General features: G+C 53.1%; 1 protein-coding gene across 1 annotated transcript in view; it reads left to right on the top strand.

The window, feature by feature from the left end:
• Window positions 1-21,476, top strand: part of ST14 (suppression of tumorigenicity 14) — a 36,637-nt gene continuing 15,161 nt past the window's right edge. The window contains 7 exon segments of the mRNA XM_006098241.3: window positions 1-247; window positions 18,232-18,391; window positions 18,872-18,999; window positions 19,145-19,215; window positions 19,533-19,690; window positions 19,879-19,914; window positions 20,195-20,435. Of these exon segments, the coding sequence (XP_006098303.1) occupies window positions 167-247; window positions 18,232-18,391; window positions 18,872-18,999; window positions 19,145-19,215; window positions 19,533-19,690; window positions 19,879-19,914; window positions 20,195-20,435 (875 nt within the window). The 5' untranslated portion in view covers window positions 1-166.

The raw sequence follows: 21,476 nt of genomic DNA, 5'->3' as shown, positions 1-21,476 counted from the left end.
CCGCCCCGCACACCGCTGCTGGCCTGCGACCGGATCCCCGCCGCCTGCGCCCGCCACCCCTCGCCTCGTGCGCCGCGCGCCCCGCGACCCACCGGACCCGGCGGCGATGGGAGCCAGCCGCCCGCGGGGACCACGCCTCTGAGACCCGCGAGCCGCCACCGGGACCATGAAGAGCGATCGGGGTCGCAAGGGCGGAGGGGGCTCCAAGGACCTCGGCGCCGGACTCAAGTACAGCTCGCGGCCGGAGGTGGGCGCGGGCGCGGGCGGCGGGGAGCCGGGACCCCTCGGGCCGGGGCGAGGGCCGCGGGCTTTGCAGGCGCCGTCCGGGCGGGGAGCACGGGTGCGGCGGCAGCTGGACGGCCCGCACCTGCCGCGCTTTGTCTCGGCCCGGGGACCGCTCCACTGCCCTCTGTGGCCCGGGAGCTGGCCCGACAGGTGGAATTTCCTGTTCGGCGGGTGCCTGGCCACAGGACCTTTGGTACCTGTTCTGCTGCGCGCCAGCCACGGGGGAGGCGGGAAGGCGCAGGTGTTTGGAGATGCGGACTCTCCAAGGGAAAAAAAGGGACCCACTCGGTCCCTCCGGGGGCTCCGCGCTATCAGAGCAACCCCCAGAGGAGCCGGGGGCGCAGGCTTGGAGCGGGTGGTGTGGCGGGGAGAAGGGAGGTCTACGGGGGGCTTGGGGGTCGTAGCCTCGTTTGGCCTCCGCAGGAATTTGTTTTTTCCTTACTGGCCAGGGGCATTGGGGGCCCTTTGCAGAGGGCATCCGGGCACCCGGGAGACTAGACCCTTGGCTGCCGTGAGCCTGGAGCTAAGGACTCCACGGCCGGACTTGTCTGGGCGTCTCCAGGGGAGGACGGAGCTTTTGGGGAAGGTGACTCTATGGGAAAGGATGTGGGTACTTGTCTTGAGCCTTTAGGTGACAGGGAAGCTGGGAGCCCTTGTTTGGCAGGAAGAACAGTGGGAGACCTGAGAGATCTCAGACGTGACGTTGGGATGGGCTGCTAGTTGCCTTGAAGGGCACACCTCGGTGGCGGTGCTCAGCAGGACCCGCAGCCAGGTCCCCACCTCTGCCCAGCGGGGTCCCAGGTTTCCTGGAGGCCAGGTGAGGGCCAGCTGCAAAAGCCAGGCGGCCCGGAGCCCCTGCTCTCGCTGTCCCGTGCTCCTGGCCCAGGCGTCCTGTGGCCCGCGCTGTGGCATTGCCCCACGCCAGGTCCGATGGTGGAGCTCCTAAAACCACTTCCTTTGCTCCGGCGGCATCCTGGCTTAGGCAGCCTGCAGAAGCCGAGAACCACCAACAGAACTTGTTTCTTCCCCTTTTCGCTGCCCCTCCTTGACCGAGCAAGCGTGGGCCTGGGCGGCCAGCCTGCGGGGCCTGGGCTGCTGGCCTCTCTCTGCCCGCTGGAGGCACTTCGCCCGGATGGGTACCTGTTTTCCTTCCTGTAATTGCCGTGTTTATGAACCCTGGGTAATTGCCTACCGAGGCTCTGCCGCCTCGGTGTGAGCCTGCGATGGGTGTTTGTTATTTCAGGGCGGGTTTTTCTCGGTGACTTCCCTTTCTGGGACTCTCTCCTGCTGGCGCTGGGAGAGCAGGGTCTTCCCCGAGCCTCCTCTGAGTCATCTCTGACCATGCGCACCCCAGCCCCACCCCACGGGGCCAGGCCTGGGGCGGCTCACCTCCACGTTCTGCCCTGAGCTCCAAGGGCACCACGGACAGACGTCTCCTGCCCCCTGCAAGCCCCGGCTTTCTTCTCCCCTTGGCCCCCGCCCAGTGTCTCATGTTCCGTGGAGCTCGTCCACTCTCCACCCCACTGCGCTCTTCCTCCCACTTCCTTTAAATATATTTTATTGATTTTCCACAGAGAGGAAGGGAGAGAGAGAGATAGAGAGTTAGAAACATCGATGAGAGAGAAACATCGACCAGCTGCCTCCTGCACATCTCCCACTGGGGATGTGCCCGCAACCCAGGTACATGCTCTTGACCGGAATCGAACCCGGGACCTTTCAGTCCGCAGGCCGACGCTCTATCCACTGAGCCAAACCGGTTTCGGCCCCACTGCGCTCTTCCTCCCACTTCCGACGAGCTGCTTCCCTTCTCATGGATCACTTTGTCTTTTCCCTGCCGAGCTCCATGGAACCAGCTCTGTACCTCGTTCTGTGCCGGGCACCGTGGCAGGGAGGGCTCTGAAGGCCAGTAGGACATGGTTGCTTCTCTTAAGGAGCTTACAGTCTTGAGCGCCCTGTAAGAGGTGTGGGTGAATAGATGAGGCAGGATGTGCCCTGCAGGGAGCGGCCTGCTGTGCCCAAAGCCCATTCCATTTCCCCAGGAAGTTCTCAGTATCCCTGCCCAAGAAGTATCCCTGCCTCCCGCCCTCTCTAACCCCCAACCCCGCCCCTGCCTCACCAGCAGTCCCAGTCCCTGGGCCACGGACAGTGTTTGGACAGTCAGGTCTGCAGACTGTGTCTTCACTTGCCCCCTGACCAGGAGGAGCGGCTGCCGCCCTGGGTTTGTCCTCTGCATCTGCAGAGCCTCGTTGGCCATGCAGCCCCACAGGGCACTGTGCTTCTGGGAACGGTTCTACTTGGCGGTGCTTGCGTCTGGCTGTGTGCTTCCCAAGGCTGCCACTCCGGCCTCTGCCGCACCCCCCTGTTCCCGGGCAGCGGGAGGTGGCCGCGCGGTGCTCCGCACACACACCGTGTCTGGGATTGTGCGAGCCCTGGTGCAGGAGAGCAGGTGCACGACGCCGGTAACAAGAACTGGGGGGCCTGCTCACTCAGGGTCCTGGCCTCTGTTGAAGATGTGATGGTGGCCGGGAAGTCGCTCTGGCACCCAGGGGTTCCTTCTCAGGGCTGCCCCATGTAAGACGCGGTGTGCCCTAGGCATCGGGAAGCCAGGGTTGGGAATCAGACGTGGGGGCTGGCTAGGCCAGTGGTCGGCAAACTCATCAGTCAACAGAGCCAAATATCAACAGTACAACGATTGAAATTTCTTTTGAGAGCCAAATTTTTTAAACTTAAACTATATAGGTAGGTACATTGTTATTAACTTAATTAGGGTGCTCCTAAGGCTTGGGAAGAGCCACACTCAAGGGGCCAAAGAGCCGCATGTGGCTCGCGAGCCGCAGTTTGCCCACCACGGAGGCGGTACAGCTCTGCCTCTTCAGAGAGGCATCTCTTTGTTAATTGGTCAAACATTCACTCATCCACGTGGCAGATGTCAGTTAGGTCCCCACCGACGGAGCCTGTGCCCGGTATGGGGCGCCAGCTCTGGGAAAGACCCAGGGACACAGGCTCTGCCCTCGGGGAGCACCCAGTGTAGTGTGGGGGACAGGGGTTAAATTCTGTGTGGTAAGAACGAGGTTCCGGAGAAACCCCGGTGGGCACTAAAGACGGGCAGCTAACCGGGCTTGGGGAGTCAGAGTAGACGAATGGGGCGGAGGCCGTCGGTGATGTGGTGGCAGGAGCAACCAACATGGAGGCAAGACCTGGTGCCGCGGCTTTTCCTGCTCAGAGACGTTACCTAATCTCTGAGCCTCAGCTTCTGAGACTGTAAAATGGGGATGGCATATAGGTTATAGGGTTGTTGCAAGGATCAAAAGGGATACTTTACAAAATGAAAGCCATCTGTGAGCTGCAGCGTGGTGTCTAAATCATCGTTTGAATTTATGAGTCGAGACCAACAGTAGGGTGATGTGGTGTTAGGAGAATGGATGCACATGGAGAGGCTCACAGCCAGGTTGTCCGGGGGGCTCTGACCTCGCAGAAGGGCCGGCCTGCCCCGCTGGGCACAGGGAGTCTCTCTGAGGAACTTGGGGCACAGATTCCAGCGATCGGGATCCTCCTCCCATTCCACTTGTCATTTCCCTCCCTTTACGCGGCTACTGTGAACATGATCCTCTGCAAAATGGAAACGTGTGCCAAGTCCATGGCTGCTGGTCCCTTTCTCATTCTTATTCCCCTCTGCCCCTCCCATCACACAAAACAAAACTTTTAAACGCTTCCTTCTCTCTCTTGGGGCTCCCAGAGGCTCCTATGCTGGAAGGTGTGTGCAAAGGGTGAGGGGCGGGCAGGGAAGGTAGTCAGCGGGACACTAAGATGGTTCTTTAGGTGGGGACTCGCCTCCCAGGTCTGCAGATGGCCAAGCAGCCTGCCTTCTCCGGGCTTTGTCCACCTTGGTCCGGGGAAGACCTGGAATTCATGGCCCTCATTTAGGAGAGGTGGACACTGAGGCATAAGAGAAGGCAGCCCTCCCTTGATAGCTGCCCACTCCCTGTGGGAATGCACTGAGGGTGGGTCTGCCCTGAGCAGGCGCCGTGTCATCACAGCTTCCTTCCCTCACAGGGTCCATGTATGGCCTCTCACTCTGCTCCCCGGTAGCCGGGGGCGAGACTGTGTGCGCTGTGGCCTGTGGCCACCCTGGCCACTGTGGTCTTGGAGTTCCTCTGCTGTCATTTCCTTTTCTGGCTTGTGGTTCTGCCCAGGCTGTTGGCTCATGTCTCTCCTAAGGGAGAAAGTCTCTTCTTGGAAGAGGAAGGAGAGTGGGATGCAGCCCCCAAGACGCCGTTGCTTCTGACACTGTGCACATGCTCCTGGGTGTTTAGAGGACTAGTAATCATCGCCAGCGTCTGTTGAGCCTATGTCATATATGCCTCTTAGTATTATTATTATTACCCTTTTGTAGGTGAGGAAAATGGACCCAGAGCCAAAGCGTAGTGGGAGTGGGATTTGAACTCGGGTCGTCTGGCTCTGCTGTGTTTTGCTTGGACAGCTCTAGTGCAAGACAGGGCTGTCGGCCCAATGGGCTCAGGAAGGGACGGATTAGTAAGAGTTGATTTGATTTGGGTAAGAGACTGGAATTCTCTTCTTGGGATGTTTCTGAGATGCCTGGGGCTTAGCAAAATGACAGTAGCATTTGCATGGGAATGAGAATGAGTCTGGGCTCCTCAGAGAATGCTAATCCGGCTGGCAGTGTTGAGAAACGGTGAGAAGCGTGTCTGGGATTTGCTCAGAGCTTGTGGCCAATAGTTGCCCTTTTTTGTTTGTTAAGAACTTTTCTAGAAGCAGGTCACCTACTAAAAATTCTGTCTTAGAATCTCATAGTTTCATAGTTGCTTGTTCTTTCCAGACTTAGCAACAGAATCCTTAGAATCTTGATGATGGTTGTCTGACTGGTCAAAATCTTGGCTCCTTTGTCTCTGAGATGGTGATGATGATGATGGTGAAAAGGAGAAGAATATGGTGTCAGTCATTCTACGCCTCATTAAATATGCACACTTAAATTCATGACCTGTTTATTCTCATAGCAACTGTGTGAGGACAAAATGCCTAGTTCACAGATGAGAAGACTGAGGCTCAGAGAATTTGATTTGCATAATGGCCCAAAGGCAGAGGTAGAACAAGGATTCAAACCCAGATTTGAGACTTCAAAGCCTATGATTTACCCGCAACGCCATTATACAGTTGTATTTCAAAGATGATGGTGATTGATGCCTTTTCCCAGCCGAATCCTGGAACACTCCATTAAGCACTGTGGTGAGCACCAGGCGCCAACACAAGTCCACTAAACACCTCTCACCCCACACTCGTCTGGTTTCTCCTTTTAATGAGTTACTCATGTGGTAGACCAGTAGTCCGGCCAGGGATGCGCTTTCAACAAAGGCTTTGAACAAAATGTTCCTTTATCTGTTATACACATGAATAAACATCATAATGGAAATTTTAAAATTAAAAATAATTTACCCCTTCAAGCCAACAAATCGGGTTGCTTACATATTTTTATGCCTTTTTCCATTTCTTACCCTATGTGTATGTTTTATCCAGTTTGTTGCTAGGCACACACCAATTTGTGTTCTGGGAAAGGCATTGTGTCAGCCTCCTATCTGCTGGGCACGGTGGAGGACTGGGGGCCGGAGAACCGTAAGGTCCGGTAGGCTTGCGTCTGATTGAAGGACTGTGCCAACAGGGTCCAAGTCACTGGCCTGCTCCTAACTCCTTCCTGGGTTCTGCGACATTTCTTATTTAGTAGCAACTCCGATGAGGTCTTGGAGCATTTGCTTATCATCTCTGTTGATGGATGACACCCTCCTGGGGGGAAAGGCCGTACCTTGGATGACTTAATTATGAGTCAGAAAGACATGGACAGCCTGTAGGGTAGGCTGCCAAGAGCAGAATTGTGTCCATCTCTGTTAGGAGTAAGTCATGCTCTTACTGTATCACCCTGACAACGGACACTAAAGCCACTTCCCTCCCCCTGTGGTGATGTGACTGTGCTGTGCTGTGAGCCAGGATGCTGAAGGCAGGTGGAGAGCCGGACTGTAGAGCTGACGCCAAGCTCCGTAAAAGCCAGGCATGTGTGTGGCTTCCCTAGAATCTAAAGTAAATCCCCTCATATTTTTATTTGGTTGTAACTTTAAATTGTTATTAAAAGGTTAATATGTACTAGTACATATTTAAAGAGAATTTGGCTCAGATAAGTAGAAAGAATTTTAAAATGGGAAAGTACCCTAGAGAAGCATTTTACTAACTTGGTATTACCTATGCATGTTTTCTCAAAGAAGTTGCTTTTTCTTTCCTTACTACAAAAGTTAAGAAGGGCTTTTTGGTTTGTTTTTCTTTTTAAGGCAAGCAATACAGAAATATACAAAATAGAAGGTGAAATTCCTCTGAAATACTCTCTTCCAGATTTAAAAAATATATTTTTATTTTTTTTTTATTGATTTCAGAGAGGAAGGGAGAGGGAGAGAGAGATAGAAACATCAAGGAAGAGAGAATCACTGATTAGCTGCCTCCTGCATGCCCCACACTGGGGATCGAGCCTGCAACCCAGGCATGTGCTCTGACTGGGAATCCAACCATGTTCCTAGGTCGACGCTCAACCATTGAGCCATGCTGGCCGGGCTTACCTACTCTTTTAAAACCCCTTTTTGATTGCTGCATAACCTTCAACAAGTGGCTATATCCTTGCTTATTTATTGTTTTATTTTTTGTGTGTACTAATTGAATATGTTAATGTCAGCAGCGGGATCAGGAGAAGGTGGGTAACTGATGAATGGCTCCCAGGGAGACCACGCTGGTCAGGCCTCTTTTGGATTATGCTGTCGAGTGCTGGGCTCCATGTCTTCATGGGAATATTGCTAGCTAGTAATTGTGAGGTTGAACCAGATGGCCAGGGGCTTAGGAAACACTTTGATGTCTAGATGATTGAGTTGAGCGGGTTTAGCGAGAGGAGGAGCCGACTCAGCATGGGGACCTGGAAGTATTTTGGGAGCTGCCTGAGCTGCCTGAGCTGCTGGCCCCATTGCCACACTCACGTGCCGGGCATTGTGATGCTGATCGCACCTGGGGGAGGAAGGATTTGTAATGTTGGCACCAAATGAAAATGCTATTTCTCCCAGAAAGGCTGGCCGTGGGAGGATGGGAGATGGGATGATGGCTAAAAATTGTCCCAGCTCTAAGAATCCAAGTCCAAGGATATGGGTCTGCAGTTCTCCCCAGGCTCCTATCCTGTTCCCTCCACCACAGGGTTCTGGGTTATAACCTTGGACTTGGGTCCCCAGGCCCCCTCCCTTGTGGTGGTGCTTCCTTTCCTGTTTGCATATTCAGTTCTTTTCCCCCAAACAGCCACTTAGAGTGTATTCCAGCCTCAGGAGGTGGGAGAGATGTTTTTTAATGCAGTCAGTGCCAGGAGGCACGTGGGCTTGGCGCTCTTCACTAACTTCTGCAGATCCTGGGTTCACCAACACAGCTGTTCAAAAAGGTTCAGCACACGTATCATGGAATACTACTCAGCAATAAAAGGAACAAGCTACTGATGCATGCAATGACTTGAGTCATGCTCCAGGGAATTTTGCTGCGTGAAAAAAGCCAGCAATCCCTACATTTATATACTGGATAATTCATTTCTATGACGTTTGAAAGGACAGCTTTAGCCCTCGCTGGCTTGGCTCAGCGGATAGAGCATCAGCTTGTGGACTGAAGGGTCCCAGGTTCGATTCCGGCCAAGGGCACATGCCTGGGTTTCGGGCTCGATCCCCAGTGGGGGGCATGCAGGAGGCAGCCAATCAATGATTCTCTCTCATCATTGATGTTTCTAACTCTCTCTCCTTCTCCCTTCCTCTCTGAAATCAATACAAATATATTTAAAAGAAAAAAAGGAAGGAAGGAAGGAAGGAAGGAAGGAAGGAAGGAAGGAAGGAAGGAAGGAAGGAAGGAAGGAAGGAAGGAAGGAAGGACAGCTTTAGGACCGGAAGATAGGTTAGTGGGGAGGGGCCAGGGGGGAGGTGGGCATGGTCACACCCAGGCAGCAGGAGGATCAGAATCTCCACTTTGCCGGTGAATATAAGGAACGACATCAGTGATAACAGAGTGTGGAATTTCATACTGACACACAAAGGAACACGAGCAAAATGGGAAATGTGACTAAGACCAATGGATTATGTTAATGTTGTGGTCGTGTAATATAGTTTCGTAAGATGTTAGAATTGGGGGAACCTGGGCAGAGTGTCCAAGGGACCCCTGGTGTTATTTCTTATAAATTGCACATGGTTCTGTCATGATCTCAACAAAAATGTCAATAATTCAGAAAGCACTAGCCTGTGAAATCAAAATGTGGGCTCAAGAAAAAGAATGAGAAGAAGTTACACGGCGCTGCCTTTACTTCCTGTTTCTCTTGCTGGGTTTCTGGGGGGATCCGCCTGGCTGTCGCTGCAGGCGGGTGCTTCTTCTCACTCTCTGGTGATGCATTGGGCAGGTGGGAAGGTCGGGGGCCAGGAAGAGGACCTCTGGCAAATGAGGATGGGTGGTACAGACCTCCTGGGACCCAAGAGCCCAGGGAAGGGAAGGAAAGGGGCAGCGGGGTTTTGGGGCAGAGGATGGAGGGGGAACTTGGAAGCTAGATGGAATTACAAAAGAGGATGTGTCCTGGGCGTAGCTTTTAACTGGGAGAGGAAGAGACTCGGAGAGACCAAATTTGGGGGCGCTGGAAGCAGAACTAGGATGCGAGCTGAGCATTCTCTCCCCTTCCAGCGCCCGACACAGGTTCGGAAAGTCCCCTGGGCTGTGGCACCTGGGAGATGATCCCAGCTTGCTTTGGGTACGCTCTCTACACCTGGCTGTGGAGAGAGATGTCTTTCAAGCAATCAATCAACCTATCAGTTGCTAACGTTGGCAAGGTCAAGGGTAAAGGGATGGTGAAAGAAGCAGAACAAGTAGGAACTGGGGCACCCTGACCTCCCAGGGCTGCCTGGTGTGCTCACCGTGGCAGTGGGGTATCACGGGTGCCAAGTGGATGGTGCAGGTCATAGGGGAGGCGAGGGCCCAGGAGAACGTACTGTGGATTGAGGCGGTCCGCAGAGGTTCCCACAGGGGTGTGGCCTTGGCTGTGTCCTCAAGGGCAGGCAGGTTTGGTAGGTGGTGAGAGGAGTCTTTCTGAGTGGGCAGGAGGGGCCCAGCCTCCTGGGTTCATGCAGGATTGGGGGCCTCCTGGCTGGGAGCAGGGTGAGAGGTGGGGGCGGTCAGCACCCCTAGATCAGATGTGTAAACCGAGACCTGAAGCGTGCTCATGCTCAGGCAGACTCCCTGGCCTTGCTGGGAAAATGGCCTCAGGGCCGAGAAAGGGTGACAAGACGGCAAGGAGGGCTTTATCTCCCCCACCATCTTCCGCCCTCTGCAGTCCCCGCCTCTGTGCAGGGGGGAAGAGGGGAGAGGAGAAGAGGGAGGGGAGACAGCAGCAGCAGGAGGAGGAGGCCCTTGGGGTGCAAGAATGGGCTGGCCTTGGTTTGTGGCTCCCAGGGGCTTCCTGTGTGAGGCAGACTTGTGCTGTGAAGGGGTTTTTTTGTTTGTTTGTTTTGTTTGAATGTTTGAACTTGAATTCCAGCTGCTCCACAAGACCGGAGGGAGGAATGGGCCTTGCTTGGCTTTGGGCAGATGATGGACGGTGGGTGGGTGGAGAAATCAAAACTGGAGGGAGATGGTAGGTAGGCCCTTGTCATTAGCATGAGTCAGGTAATTTGTTTTTACAACACCTCCACTTAGAAGGCTGCAAGGGGTCATTAACCCACTTTTTAGAGAGGAGACCGAGGCACAGGGAGGCATATCTGCCCCAATGGTTCCAAGTTCCCAGGCCCCACACCCCATGTAGGTCCCACCCACCCCGATCCCTCAAAAGGGAAGGAAGGGACTTGCATGGGGGTCCTCCCCAGTCTATGGTCTGTCCCCTTTGGGGGTCGTGTTGCAGGTGTGTGTGGCCCCAGGACCCTGCTCTGTGGGCCGGGCCCGGGCAGTGCAGGGAGTTGGGGAGGGAGCCATGCTGGCTGGCAGGGGCCCAGCCCTGGGTTTCTTGCTGACACAGGGCCCCGGTTGGCTGAGTCAGGCCCCCGCAACTTCTCTTCCTGCCCCGACCAGGTGTGCAGCTTTGTTTGATTCCTTTCCTTCACTGGGAACTTAGCTGGGGGTCAGCGTTCTGTTCCCCTGGATGGCTCGGGGCCACGGATCTCAGGTAATTCTGGGCTTCTTCTTCTGGTGGGAGGACAGTGACGGGTCAAAGGGCAAGTGTGAGAGGGTTGGGCAACAAGAGGCAGCAGGTTCCGAAGTCCACCTCCAGCTGACCCCACCTCGGCTGGGCGTGTGTCTCCGAGGAACTCCGGTGGCCGCCTAGGAGACCAGGGGCTGCCCAGAGCCTGTGGTGGGAGGCCCCCAGGCACGGGAGCAAAGGCCCGCCCCGTCCAGCTGAAACTGAAACTGACCGGCTGCCACCTCTCTCTGTGGTCGGACGGACGTGGGCGAGCCCAGCCTCCGCTTCGGGGAAATGAAGGCTGAGTTGCTGGGACTGGAAGTTCCTAAGAATGACCTGGCCCCGCTCCTGGCTGCTGTGTCAGCCTCTCGGTGGAGAGGGGCTTGGGAATGTGGATGCTGGAAGCACGTTGCTGGCCTCACTTCATTTTTATTGTTACTTTGCGTGCCCAGGCCGGTCGGGAAACGCTGGGGTGGGACCATCCATGGGATCCTGAGACTCTGGCTTCTCCTGAGATCAGTTGTTGGGGCTGCTGAGTGGGCGGAGGCTTCTGATTGGTTCTTTTCCCTCCTCCTGTATCCCTTTGGTCATCCTGTGATGAACAGGCCGAGTGTCCTCTCTGTGCTGGTCACTGTGCTGGGCCGGGGCTACAATGGCTAAAGAAGTCTTGCTCCCGGGAGCCTGCGCATGGGCTGCTGCTCTCTGACCACAGCTGCCCGAGGTGTCCTAGGTGTGGGTGGTGACATAAGTAGAGAGACATATTTGCCCAGGAGGTCACGGTTCGATTCCCGGTCAGGACACATGCCCGGGTTGTGGGCTCGATCCCCGGTAGGGGGTGTGCGGGAGGCAGCCGATCAGGGATTCACTCATCATTGATGTTTCTGTTTCTCTCTGCTTCTGCCTTCCTCTCTGAAATCAAGAAAAATATATTTTTAAAAAAGTAGAGAGAACCATCCTAAGTACGGCCCCTCCCGCCTGGAGACAGGGTCCCCTGATAATCAGCCACTTAAAAAAGAGGCCTGTCTCCATTTTCACCTTGAAATCTCAATCCTCTGCGGCCCTACTGTGCTCAGCATTGCCTGGGAAGACAAAAGGCGGCGTTAGTTTTTGGAATTCATTTCTTGCGCTGTCGTCTTAGGTGGCCCGTGTTTCTGGGGACTCTGGCCAGGAACTCACAGGGACTGGCATCCGGGAGGGGCTGTGAGAGTTATGCTGGCTTTGTCTTTCTCCTTGTGGAGGAAGGCACGTGCCTTCAAGTGCCGCAGAACACAACGCCTCCTCTTCTTGGAGAACCATTGCAGATGCTCAGACGGTCCTTTCTTGCTTGAACAATCTCAGGGATATTTTATGGCTCTAATGACCATAGTGACAGTGATGACATCACGGAGCCGAATGAAATCCACCCCGTCTGGCGACGGGTGCACTGAGTCACCGGGCCCATACGTGAATAGCACCTGCCACAAATCAGCGGCAGAATCGGCAGTGGCGCGTGGAGCCGGCCACCCTGTTCTAGTCTCAGGTCTGAGCAACACACCTTTGTCTCCAGCCAGTGACATCACCCCTGCCCCTTGACCTTGGTCTCCAGCAGCAAAAGCAGGTCACCAGTTGCGGTGTGATGGTCTTTCACGGAACCTCCCAGGACTCTGAGCGACCTTTTCTGGTTTCAGGTTCATTCCCCTTCCCAGCAGGTCACACCCAACCTTAGCCTAATGAGCAACGATCTTTAAAAAAAACACACACAACCATCTGGCATGAAGATTTCTTTATTCCTCACCTACTTACATGGGAATCTTGCATGGATTTTCAGATTGTGGTTATTTTTAAAATTTGTTTTTTATTGATTTCAGAGAGGAAGGGAGAGGGAGAGAGAGAGGAACATCAATGATGAGAGAGAATCATTGATCGGCTGCCTCCTGCTCACCCCCTCCTACTGGGGATCTAGCCCGCAACCCAGGCCTGTGCCCTTGACCGAGAATTGAACCGTGACCTCCTGGCTCCTAGGTCCACGCTCAACCACTGAGCCACGCCGGCCGGGCAGTTCGTGTTATTTATGCCATTTACAGTGGGGCCTTGACTTACGAGTGTCCCTACTAACGAGTTTTTCGAGATACGAGCCGTCTCTCGGCCGATTTTTTGCTTTGAGTTGCGAGCTAAAATTCGGGTTACGAGCCAGCTTCAGATACCCCACCGCTAGTTGGTGCAGCGAACGTCAGTGAACGCCACAACATCAGCCCAGCATCACGTGTCTCACTCGTTCACTTTATGATTTGACATACGAGTAATTTGAGTTACAAGCTCCGTCACGGAACGAATTAAACTCGTAAGTCAAGGCCCCACTGTATTAATGTCAGCACTCACCAGGTGCTTTTCTCTCGTGAGGCCCACACTCTGGACGACCGGTGACAAGGGTAGCTCTGGGTTCACTGGTCCTAGAGCCAGTGGGAGCGTGGGCCCCAGAGCGTCGGGAGCTGGTGGCTGGCCTGCCAGCGTGTGCTTGGGAGCCGGGAGACGGTCCCTCTGGGGTGGGAGGATTGTTTGGTTGACTTGGACACGGTTTTGTTTGCTTAGTATTGAGCTTTCATCCCTGGTGACTTTCTTACTTAATGGGAGTCAGGGACGACAGGGGTCTTTCTTCTGTCAAAAATAGCTTTTGTACATCAGTTTATCAGGACAACCACTGGCCTTGGGGAGGAGATGAGTCGCTTAAAGCAACAGGAAACAGGATACTGAAGGGCTCTACATGCTCCTGGATTTCTGGACCATCCCCTCTATCCCTCTAATAAGTTGGATGGCAATAAATAAATAAATAAATAAATAAATAAATAAGATAAGAAGTTGGATGGGAATGGCGATCATCTGACCCTGTCCCTGCAACCTGCCCCTTGGGTTGTCCCCCTTCATCCCTCCAGGTTCTTCACTCTTCATGTACCCCCCCCGCCAGCTTTTCACACCCACCTGTCCTCCTGGAGGTCATTCCTGGCTTCTTGTCTGAGCTGGCGTTGAGCCCTGCAGGGTGTCTGGGCCTATGGCTGGCCGGTGGCCATTGGCCTTTCTGTCTGTTTGTAGTAAGCAAGCATCTGGCTTTTGTATGTCCACAGCGCGGGGTTTTGTATGCACACCTGCCAATGTGTTTACTTCTACGAAAGAGCAGGAAGAGGCAAAAGCAGGCACCGGCATGCGTTCTGGCTCCGTGGCCCTGCAGAGAGATTGTTATGTGGAGGGAGATGGTGTGTGTAGCCAAGCCGAATGGATGCAGCTCCCCGCCCCCTCCTCCACCGGAGCACGCCTGAAACTCGCCTGCGTGGGAGGGCGTGGCTCTCGGCCTGGCTTTGCTGCTTTACTGACTTCACTACCTTTGTGACTTTGTACAGGTCACTCCCTCTCCGCCTCAGTTTCCTTATCAATAAAACCACTGGATTAGGCAAAGTAATCTCTAACATGCTAAAAATGGAGCAGAGAGTAGGGTCATAAAAGGAAACAGTCTAATTACTGATTAAACAGCATTTCTGGGCTGAGTGGAGCCCAGCGGTCACACTGCAGGGACCATCAAGGCTCTGCCATTGAGCCTGTCCCACGGCTGATGGCCTTGCTCCCAGGCCAGGCCTGGGGTGCCCTGTCCATGGGGCTTGCTGTCCCTCTTCCCTGAATACTTGCTTCCTGAGTTCTGGAAGCTGACCACTCTGGGAGGCAGAGACCAGGACCGCCTGGCTCGGTGATCCTGCAAAGTCCTCATTTCTCCCGGCCTTGTCTGTAGGACAGGGTGGTGGCACCACTCATGAGCGATTCCACGATTGTTGCGAGGCTCAAGTAAGAAAATAGTTGTGAAATTACTCTGTAAATTGAAAATAAAAACAAACAATTATTTTCTTACATTTCTTCTAACACATACATATATATACAGTCTGTTTAGAGAGTCTAGCTCTAAAGCCTTATTTTTTTTTAAATCTTTAAATATGATTAGACAACGAAGAACCATTGGCCATTGAAAGAAAACCCACAGCCTGAAAGAGAAAGACAAAGTTCTGAAGAGAATTACGACATATATATAGTGGGTAACCTCAGAAAGAGCCAGAAGGTAGTGCATTCATAAAATAAGAAAAGACTGCCCAATGAAGTAACCATCAAAGAATAAAGCATCATTCTTGGAAATGAAATAGATGATTTTTGAAATTTAAAGAAAAACATGCATTGTCTTTATCAGGTGATTTTAGTCCTCCAGTTTTGTTCTTCTTTTCATGGGCTGCTGCATTTCCATATGAACTTCAGAGCAGAGAGCTCATCAAAAAGCCGGCTGAAATTTGATCAAGATTATATTGGATCTCTAGACAAACTTGAGAATAGACATCTTGACTATATTGACTCTTGCAATCCGTGAACATGAGATGTTGCTTGATTTATTTTGGTCGTTTAAAATTTCTCTCAGCAATGTTTTATATATTTTAAAATATTTTTGTTGATTTCAGAGAGGAAGGGAGAGGGAGCAAGATATAGAAACATCAATGATGAGAGAATCATTGGTCCACTGCCTCCTACACACCCCCTACTGGGGATCGAGCCGTATTTCTTTGAGACTATCCTCAGCCAGGCTCTGGAATTGTGCTCTGGTGTCACAGGAGACAGAGGTGAGAAGGGAAGGACATTGTTAGAAATCCTCAGATCCCCACTTCTGTCCCAAGCAAAAACACCCCATCCCCCCAGCACCAGTCCCTCATCAGGGGTGAGAAATTGATTTCTCTCACATGTTCTGGAATGTTAGTGGCTTGGTTTAAATTGCTCCATTCAAGACATTTAAAAAAAAATTCTCTGAAGCAATTAAAGCACCCCATAGAAAAGATCTGCAATAGCTTAACTGTTGGGAATGTCCAGTAAAAAAGCCACTTGTGCCAAGCCATTCACACAAAGCTTCTAAATAGCCTTTCGGACCTCATTCCTAAATATTCATGAACAACTAAGCATCCTTGGGCATTGGGGGGAAGCCTTCAACATGAAAGAGAAAAGGCACTCAACAGAAATACAAAGATGAGAATTCTGTCCACCCAAAATTCAGAGAACAAGAAGAGTAAAATTCAGAGAACAAGAAAGGACTGTTGGAAATTAAAGTTTTAAAGGAGAAATGAAAAACTCAATAGAAGGATTAAGAAACAAGGTGGATAATTGCAGAGAAAGAATAAGTAGGAGATCAATACATACAATAAAAATTGCAGAAAGGTAGAGCAGAGGATATGAAGGGGAGGATATAATCTAAGAAATAATACAAGAAAGTTTTCCAAGCGGAAAGAGAAGAGTTCTCAAATTCAAAGGGCAGGTGGAGATCTCAGCTCACGAAATTTAAAAAAAAAAACAACCACACAATTCAAAGCACATCCTCTAGGCTTTCAGAAAAAGATGAAAAATCATGAATAAAAAATAATGGATGTATACTATTATCGTATGTCTCAAAAGCCAAATTAAAAGCTAAAAAACGATGGAGACTTCAAAATTCTAAATGAAAATTATTTGACACCTGTAGTTCTATACCCAGCCAAACTATCAACACATGTGACTGCAGAATTAAGGTACTTCCAGGAATATCCAAAGTCTCACATTTCTCCGGAAGCTACTGAAGTATGTGCTCCACCAAAATGAAATGATCCAAGAGAGATGAAGACATAGAATTCAGGAAACAGGTTTTAACACAAGAGGGAGAAGAAGGGAATTCCCAGGATGATGGTGAAGGAGATTCCAGACAATAGCTATGAGAAAGGACATAGGGCTGTAGGCGGGAGATCCCCAGGAGGAAAATGAAATGAGAGGTTATTTGACAGACTTTATATGTGGAAGATTAGAAGAGTATTACAGAGCTCTTCGATTGTAAGGAAAGACTTGGGTGTGTGTTAAAAAGAAACCCAAGTGAAAGAATATTTGCAGCAGGAAAAACAAAATATAGCTGTACTGGGAAGGAAACAATAGTGAATAATATTTTCAGAGACTAATAATGAAAACACAGAGTATGGATGTATTTTTTTTAAAACTTTAGCCCTATCACTATGGGGAGGTTGGGTGAGAGTGAAGGAAGGACATTGAAATCCACATGATCATAAAGAAAGTCAGTTGATTATATTTTAAATAGATGAATCAAGAGATCGTAGTACTGGCATACAATGTAGAAATATGGGGACAAATTCCAGAGCAAGCAGTTTGCCTCTGGGGTGTGTTTCTTATCTTTTATAAAAATTTATTTTTATTGAGGTATAATTGACATACAATAATGCGTAAGTTTAAGGTGTACAGCGTGTTGATTTGATACATTTATGTACTGTGTATGATTACCGTGGTCAGGTCAACTGTGGAGTGTGTTTCTGTGTGCAATGTTACATAAAGTGACAGATACAACCAGTTAGGAAACTAAAACTTTAGAGATAAAAGTATGCAAATGTGACAGGAGTGGAGAGAATCTTTCATAGAGAAGGTTTAAATGTGACAAACCAAGAAATGTCCGTTCAAGCAGGTTATTTAGAGTTCTGGGGTTAACACCAGAAGAGCCACATCTGGACACGGTTAAAAATGGCCCATCTGTGGAATTTGGGGTGTGGGCTCTCGCTTTTATTACAGTTCCTTTTGGCGTGGATATGAGGTAGTTAAGCCTATGAACTGTTCAATTTCATGACACACGGATTGAAGGCTGAAAGATCGTGTGTTAGAAAAGTTCACCTGTTGCCCTGGCCGCTTTGGCTCAGTGGATGGAGCGTCAGCCTGCGGACTCAAGGGTCCCAGGTTCGATTCCGGTCAAGGGCATGTACCTTGGTTGCCGGCACATCTCCAGTGGCGGGTGTGCAGGAGGCAGCTGATCGATGTTTCTCTCTCATCGATGTTTCTGACTCTCTGTCCCTCTCCCTTCCTCTCCGTAAATAATCAATAAAAATATATTAAAAAAAAAAAAAAGAAAAGTTCACCTGTCGTGGCATGCTGGCCCCGCACCTGCCCCATCCACACATGCTCCCCCCCGCCCCCCACTTCCTGATGCCCCTTTACAGGGAGGACCCCAGGAAGCTGCCATCCTGTTTGTGGGAAGGTGTTTTTTGTTGTTGTTGTTGTTGTTTAATATACTTTTATTATTGATTTTAGAAGAAGGGACAGAGATAGAAACATCAGTGATGAGAGAGAATCATTGATTGGCTGCCTCCTGCACGCCCCACGCTGGGGATGGAGCCTGCAACCTGGGCATGTGGCCTGATGGGAATTGAACCGTGACCTCCTGGTTCATAGGTCAACCACCGAGCCACGCCATCCAGGCCGTGGGACATTTTGTTGTTTTTCCGGTTCTTGGGTCTGAGCATGAGTGTGGATTCCAGTAGAGTCATGACCTCCTCACCTCACCTTGAAATCCTGTCCTCCGACACCTAAGCCTGAAAGCAAGGTGGCTTGTTCCACGGTGGCACGGCCAACTGGTTAAACATTGGCGAAGCAAGGCCACTGGGTAGGGTGTACAGTGTACTAGTATGTGCTGCCCACAGGGGCAGGGGATTGGTGGGGCCTGGGGCCGTGGGGGCTGGAGGAGGGGCTGCCTTTAGAAGCTTGCACCGAGGCACCTGGTGGCCAGTCATGGCCCTGGGCTGGGCCCCACTCCTGGGCCTCTCCGTGTGTCCGAGCGGATTCATGTACGTGGAGAGCTGCAGTGACTGGGTTTGCAAGGCGGGGCAGGCGGGTGGGAGAGTGTCTGAGCGGCTGTGTCTTCCTCTGTGCAGAGCATGCATGCCTTTGAGGAAGGCCTGGAGTTCCTGCCGGTCAACAACACCAAGAAGGTGGAGAAAGGAGGCCTCAGGCCCTGGGTGGTGCCCATGGTTGCTGTGCTTGTGATCCTCCTGGTCTCTCTCGTGGCTGGTTTCCTGGTGTGGCACTTCAAGTGTGAGTAAAGCTGTGTGTGTGTGTGTGGCGGGGGGGGGTGGGGGGGGGCTGAGGAGGGCGATGTGGGGATGGCCCATCTCCCCCCTCAGGGACAGACCCAGGGCCTGAGTCTTAAGGACACGAGGGAGAGAACGGAGGTGCAGGGGGTGGGTGAGGGGGGTCTAAGACTCTGCCTTCCCTTTCCTCTTTCCCGCAGTGGGCGGTGGGTGAGGAATTGGTCAGAGCTGGCCCGTAGCGCTCAGGTCCACTGGCCCCTCCTGGCACCCACTGCCCCGGTTGTCAGCAGTTCTGTAGCTTTTCATGCGTGGGTCTGAGCATGGGTGTGGACCCCACGGGGACCTGGCCCACCATTTCCACGCCCTTTATTGTCACCCCCCACACCCTCCTCCAGGGCTGCTGAGGGCAGCTTGTGAACACTGGGGGACGGGACAGGGATGATGTCACTTCCTCTGACTCTTCTCCTTCCCTGGCCTTGCACAGACCGGGACGTGCGGATCCAGAAGGTCTTTAATGGCTACCTGAGGGTCACAAACGAGAACTTTCTGGACGCCTATGAGAACCCGAACTCCACTGAATTTGTAGAGCTGGCCAGCAAAGTGAAGGAGGCGGTGAGTCCACGCCCTGGGCTGGAGCCCTGGTGTATCCCCCTGGGCTGGTGTGGGGCATGGAAGGGCACCAGGTCCCAGGAGGGAGGGAGCGGCCTGGGCTGGGGGCAGAGGTACTGGCCTCACTGAGTCTCCTCTTTTTCCGCAGCTGAAGCAACTGTACAGTGAGATCCCCGTCCTGCGGCCCTACTACAAGGAGTCGACAGTGACTGCCTTCAGGTGGGTGCTGCGGAGAAGGCGGAGCCGGGGAGGTGCTGGGAATGGGATCCGTGCGCTGTTGTAGGGGGACATGTGCCTGGTGGCCAGCAGGGTGATGCAGCCATGAGGCCCTGGCTTGGGGAACCAAGTCCTGTTCTGTCCACGACTGCGACAGTTCCCGTCTGGGCCGTGTCGCTCTGACGGAGGGCGCCAGGCAGGAGGGCACCGGGCCTGCCCCGTAAACCGCTCCGGGTTTGGGTCTGCACCGGGCATCGGGGAGGGTGGGGCCCAGCGGGTACCCAGAGCCCACCCCATCTCAGACTCCGGCCTCCCCGCAGCGAGGGCAGCGTCATCGCCTACTACTGGTCGGAGTTCAGCATCCCCAGCCACCTGGTAGAGGAGGCCGAGCGCATCATGGCCGAGGAGCGCGCCATCCGCCTGCCGCCCCGCGCCCGCACCCTGAGCTCCTTCCTGCTGACCTCGGTGGTGGCCTTCCGTGAGTGCGGGCCTTGGGGCTGTGGGGGTGGGCATTGGCGGGCCAGCCCGGGCGGAGCAGGGGACCGCAGCAGGAACTCCCTCTCGTCCACAGGAAGATAAGACAGCTCCTCCCCTGGGGAATAAGGAAGCAGGAACGAGGAAATAGGTCAGACCAGTAAAACCTCGATTCTCCCTCTTGTTTTTCAGCCACTGACCCCAGAACAGTGCAGACCGCCCAGGACAGTAAGTACCACGCCCTCCTCCGAGTGGCGGGTTGGGGTGTGGCCAGACGCCCTTTGATTCAGTTGTGCCCACAAGTCACACCTTGGTGACAGCCAGCACATCCCTTCGCCTGTCCCCAGGCCATGAGATGCTGCTTCCTGGTCCCATCTGGGCCCATGGCAACCTGGAGCGCCTTGGAGAGGCCAGCCCTGGGGGTAACCCTGCGGGGTTCTGGGCTGCTGGCCCGCCCGGCTCTGCCCGGCTCTGCCTGGCTCTGCCTCTCCTCCTCTGTTTCCCACAGACAGATGCAAATTCGCCCTGCACGCCCGATGGGGGGAACAGACTCGCTTCACCACGCCCGGCTTTCCCGACAGCCCCTACCCAGCCTTCGCCCGCTGCCAGTGGACCCTGCGGGGCGATGCCAACTCCGTGCTGAGCCTCACCTTCCGAAGCTTTGATGTCGCGGCCTGTGACTCCAAAGGCAATGACCTGGTCGTGGTGTATGACACCCTGAGCCCTGTGGAACCCCGCATGGTGAAACAGTGAGTGTTCCCGGGGCACAGAGGTGGGCCGTGGGAGCTGGGCTGCTGCCTCTGGTGGGTGGGGCCTCTGGACCAAGTTGGAGACAGTGTGTGTCACCGGCCACTGCAGACTGACAGGCAGCAGAGGGCAGGCGTGGCGCCGTCCTCAGCATGAGCTCGGCGGAGCATGGCGGAGGCGACGTCTCTGCCTTGGACACGGTGAGGAGGGCAATGGGTTCCCTGGACACCAGTAAGCAGGGTGTCCTTTACCGCTGTGCCCTGCGGTGATAAAATGTGGTTTTGTGGAGGCCTATAGGTCGGGGGAGGCTGCCATTGAAAAGATAGTTTGTTGCTCGGCTGGCGTCGACCAATGAACCAGGAGGTCGAGGTTCGATTCCCAGTCAGGGCACATGCCCTAGTTTCGGGATCAATCCTCAGGGAGGGGGAGTGCAGGAGGCGGCTGATGAGTGATTCTCTCTCATTGATGTTTCTATCTCTCTCTCCATCTGCCTTCCTCTCTGAAATCAATAAAAATATCTATACTAATAAAAGGATAATATGCTACGCCGAAACCGGTTTGGCTCAGTGGATAGAGTGTCGGCCTGCAGACTGGAAGGTCCCAGGTTCGATTCCGGTCAAGGGCATGTACCTGGGTTGCGGGCACATCCCCAGTAGGAGATGTGCAGGAGGCAGCTGATTGATGTTTCTCTCTCATCGATGTTTCTGACTCTCTATCTCTCTCCCTTCCTTTCTGTAAAAAATCAATAAAATATATATATATTTTTAAATAAAGGATAATATGCTAATTAGACCAGGTTGACCGGACATCTTCCGGTTGTCCTGCCTGCCTTCCGGACAAAGCCACGGTGGCAGGGGCCAAGGCAGAGGCATGTAGGAGCGATCAGGCCAGCAGGGGAGGGCAGTTAAAGGCAATCAGGCCGGCGGGGGGAGCAGTTAGGGGCCATCAGGCCGGCAGCAGGAGCAGTTAGGGTGATCAGGCTGCAGGGAGTCAGTAGGGCGATCAGCAGCAGCAGAGGGTTAGGGCATCAGCAGCAGCAGTGA

The sequence above is a fragment of the Myotis lucifugus genome, unplaced genomic scaffold, assembly GCF_000147115.1.
Source record: "Myotis lucifugus unplaced genomic scaffold, Myoluc2.0 scaffold_225, whole genome shotgun sequence".
Classification (NCBI taxonomy): Eukaryota; Metazoa; Chordata; class Mammalia; order Chiroptera; family Vespertilionidae; genus Myotis; species Myotis lucifugus.
Note: the sequence above shows the minus strand (reverse complement) of the source record. Positions and strands in the feature narration are given on the sequence as shown.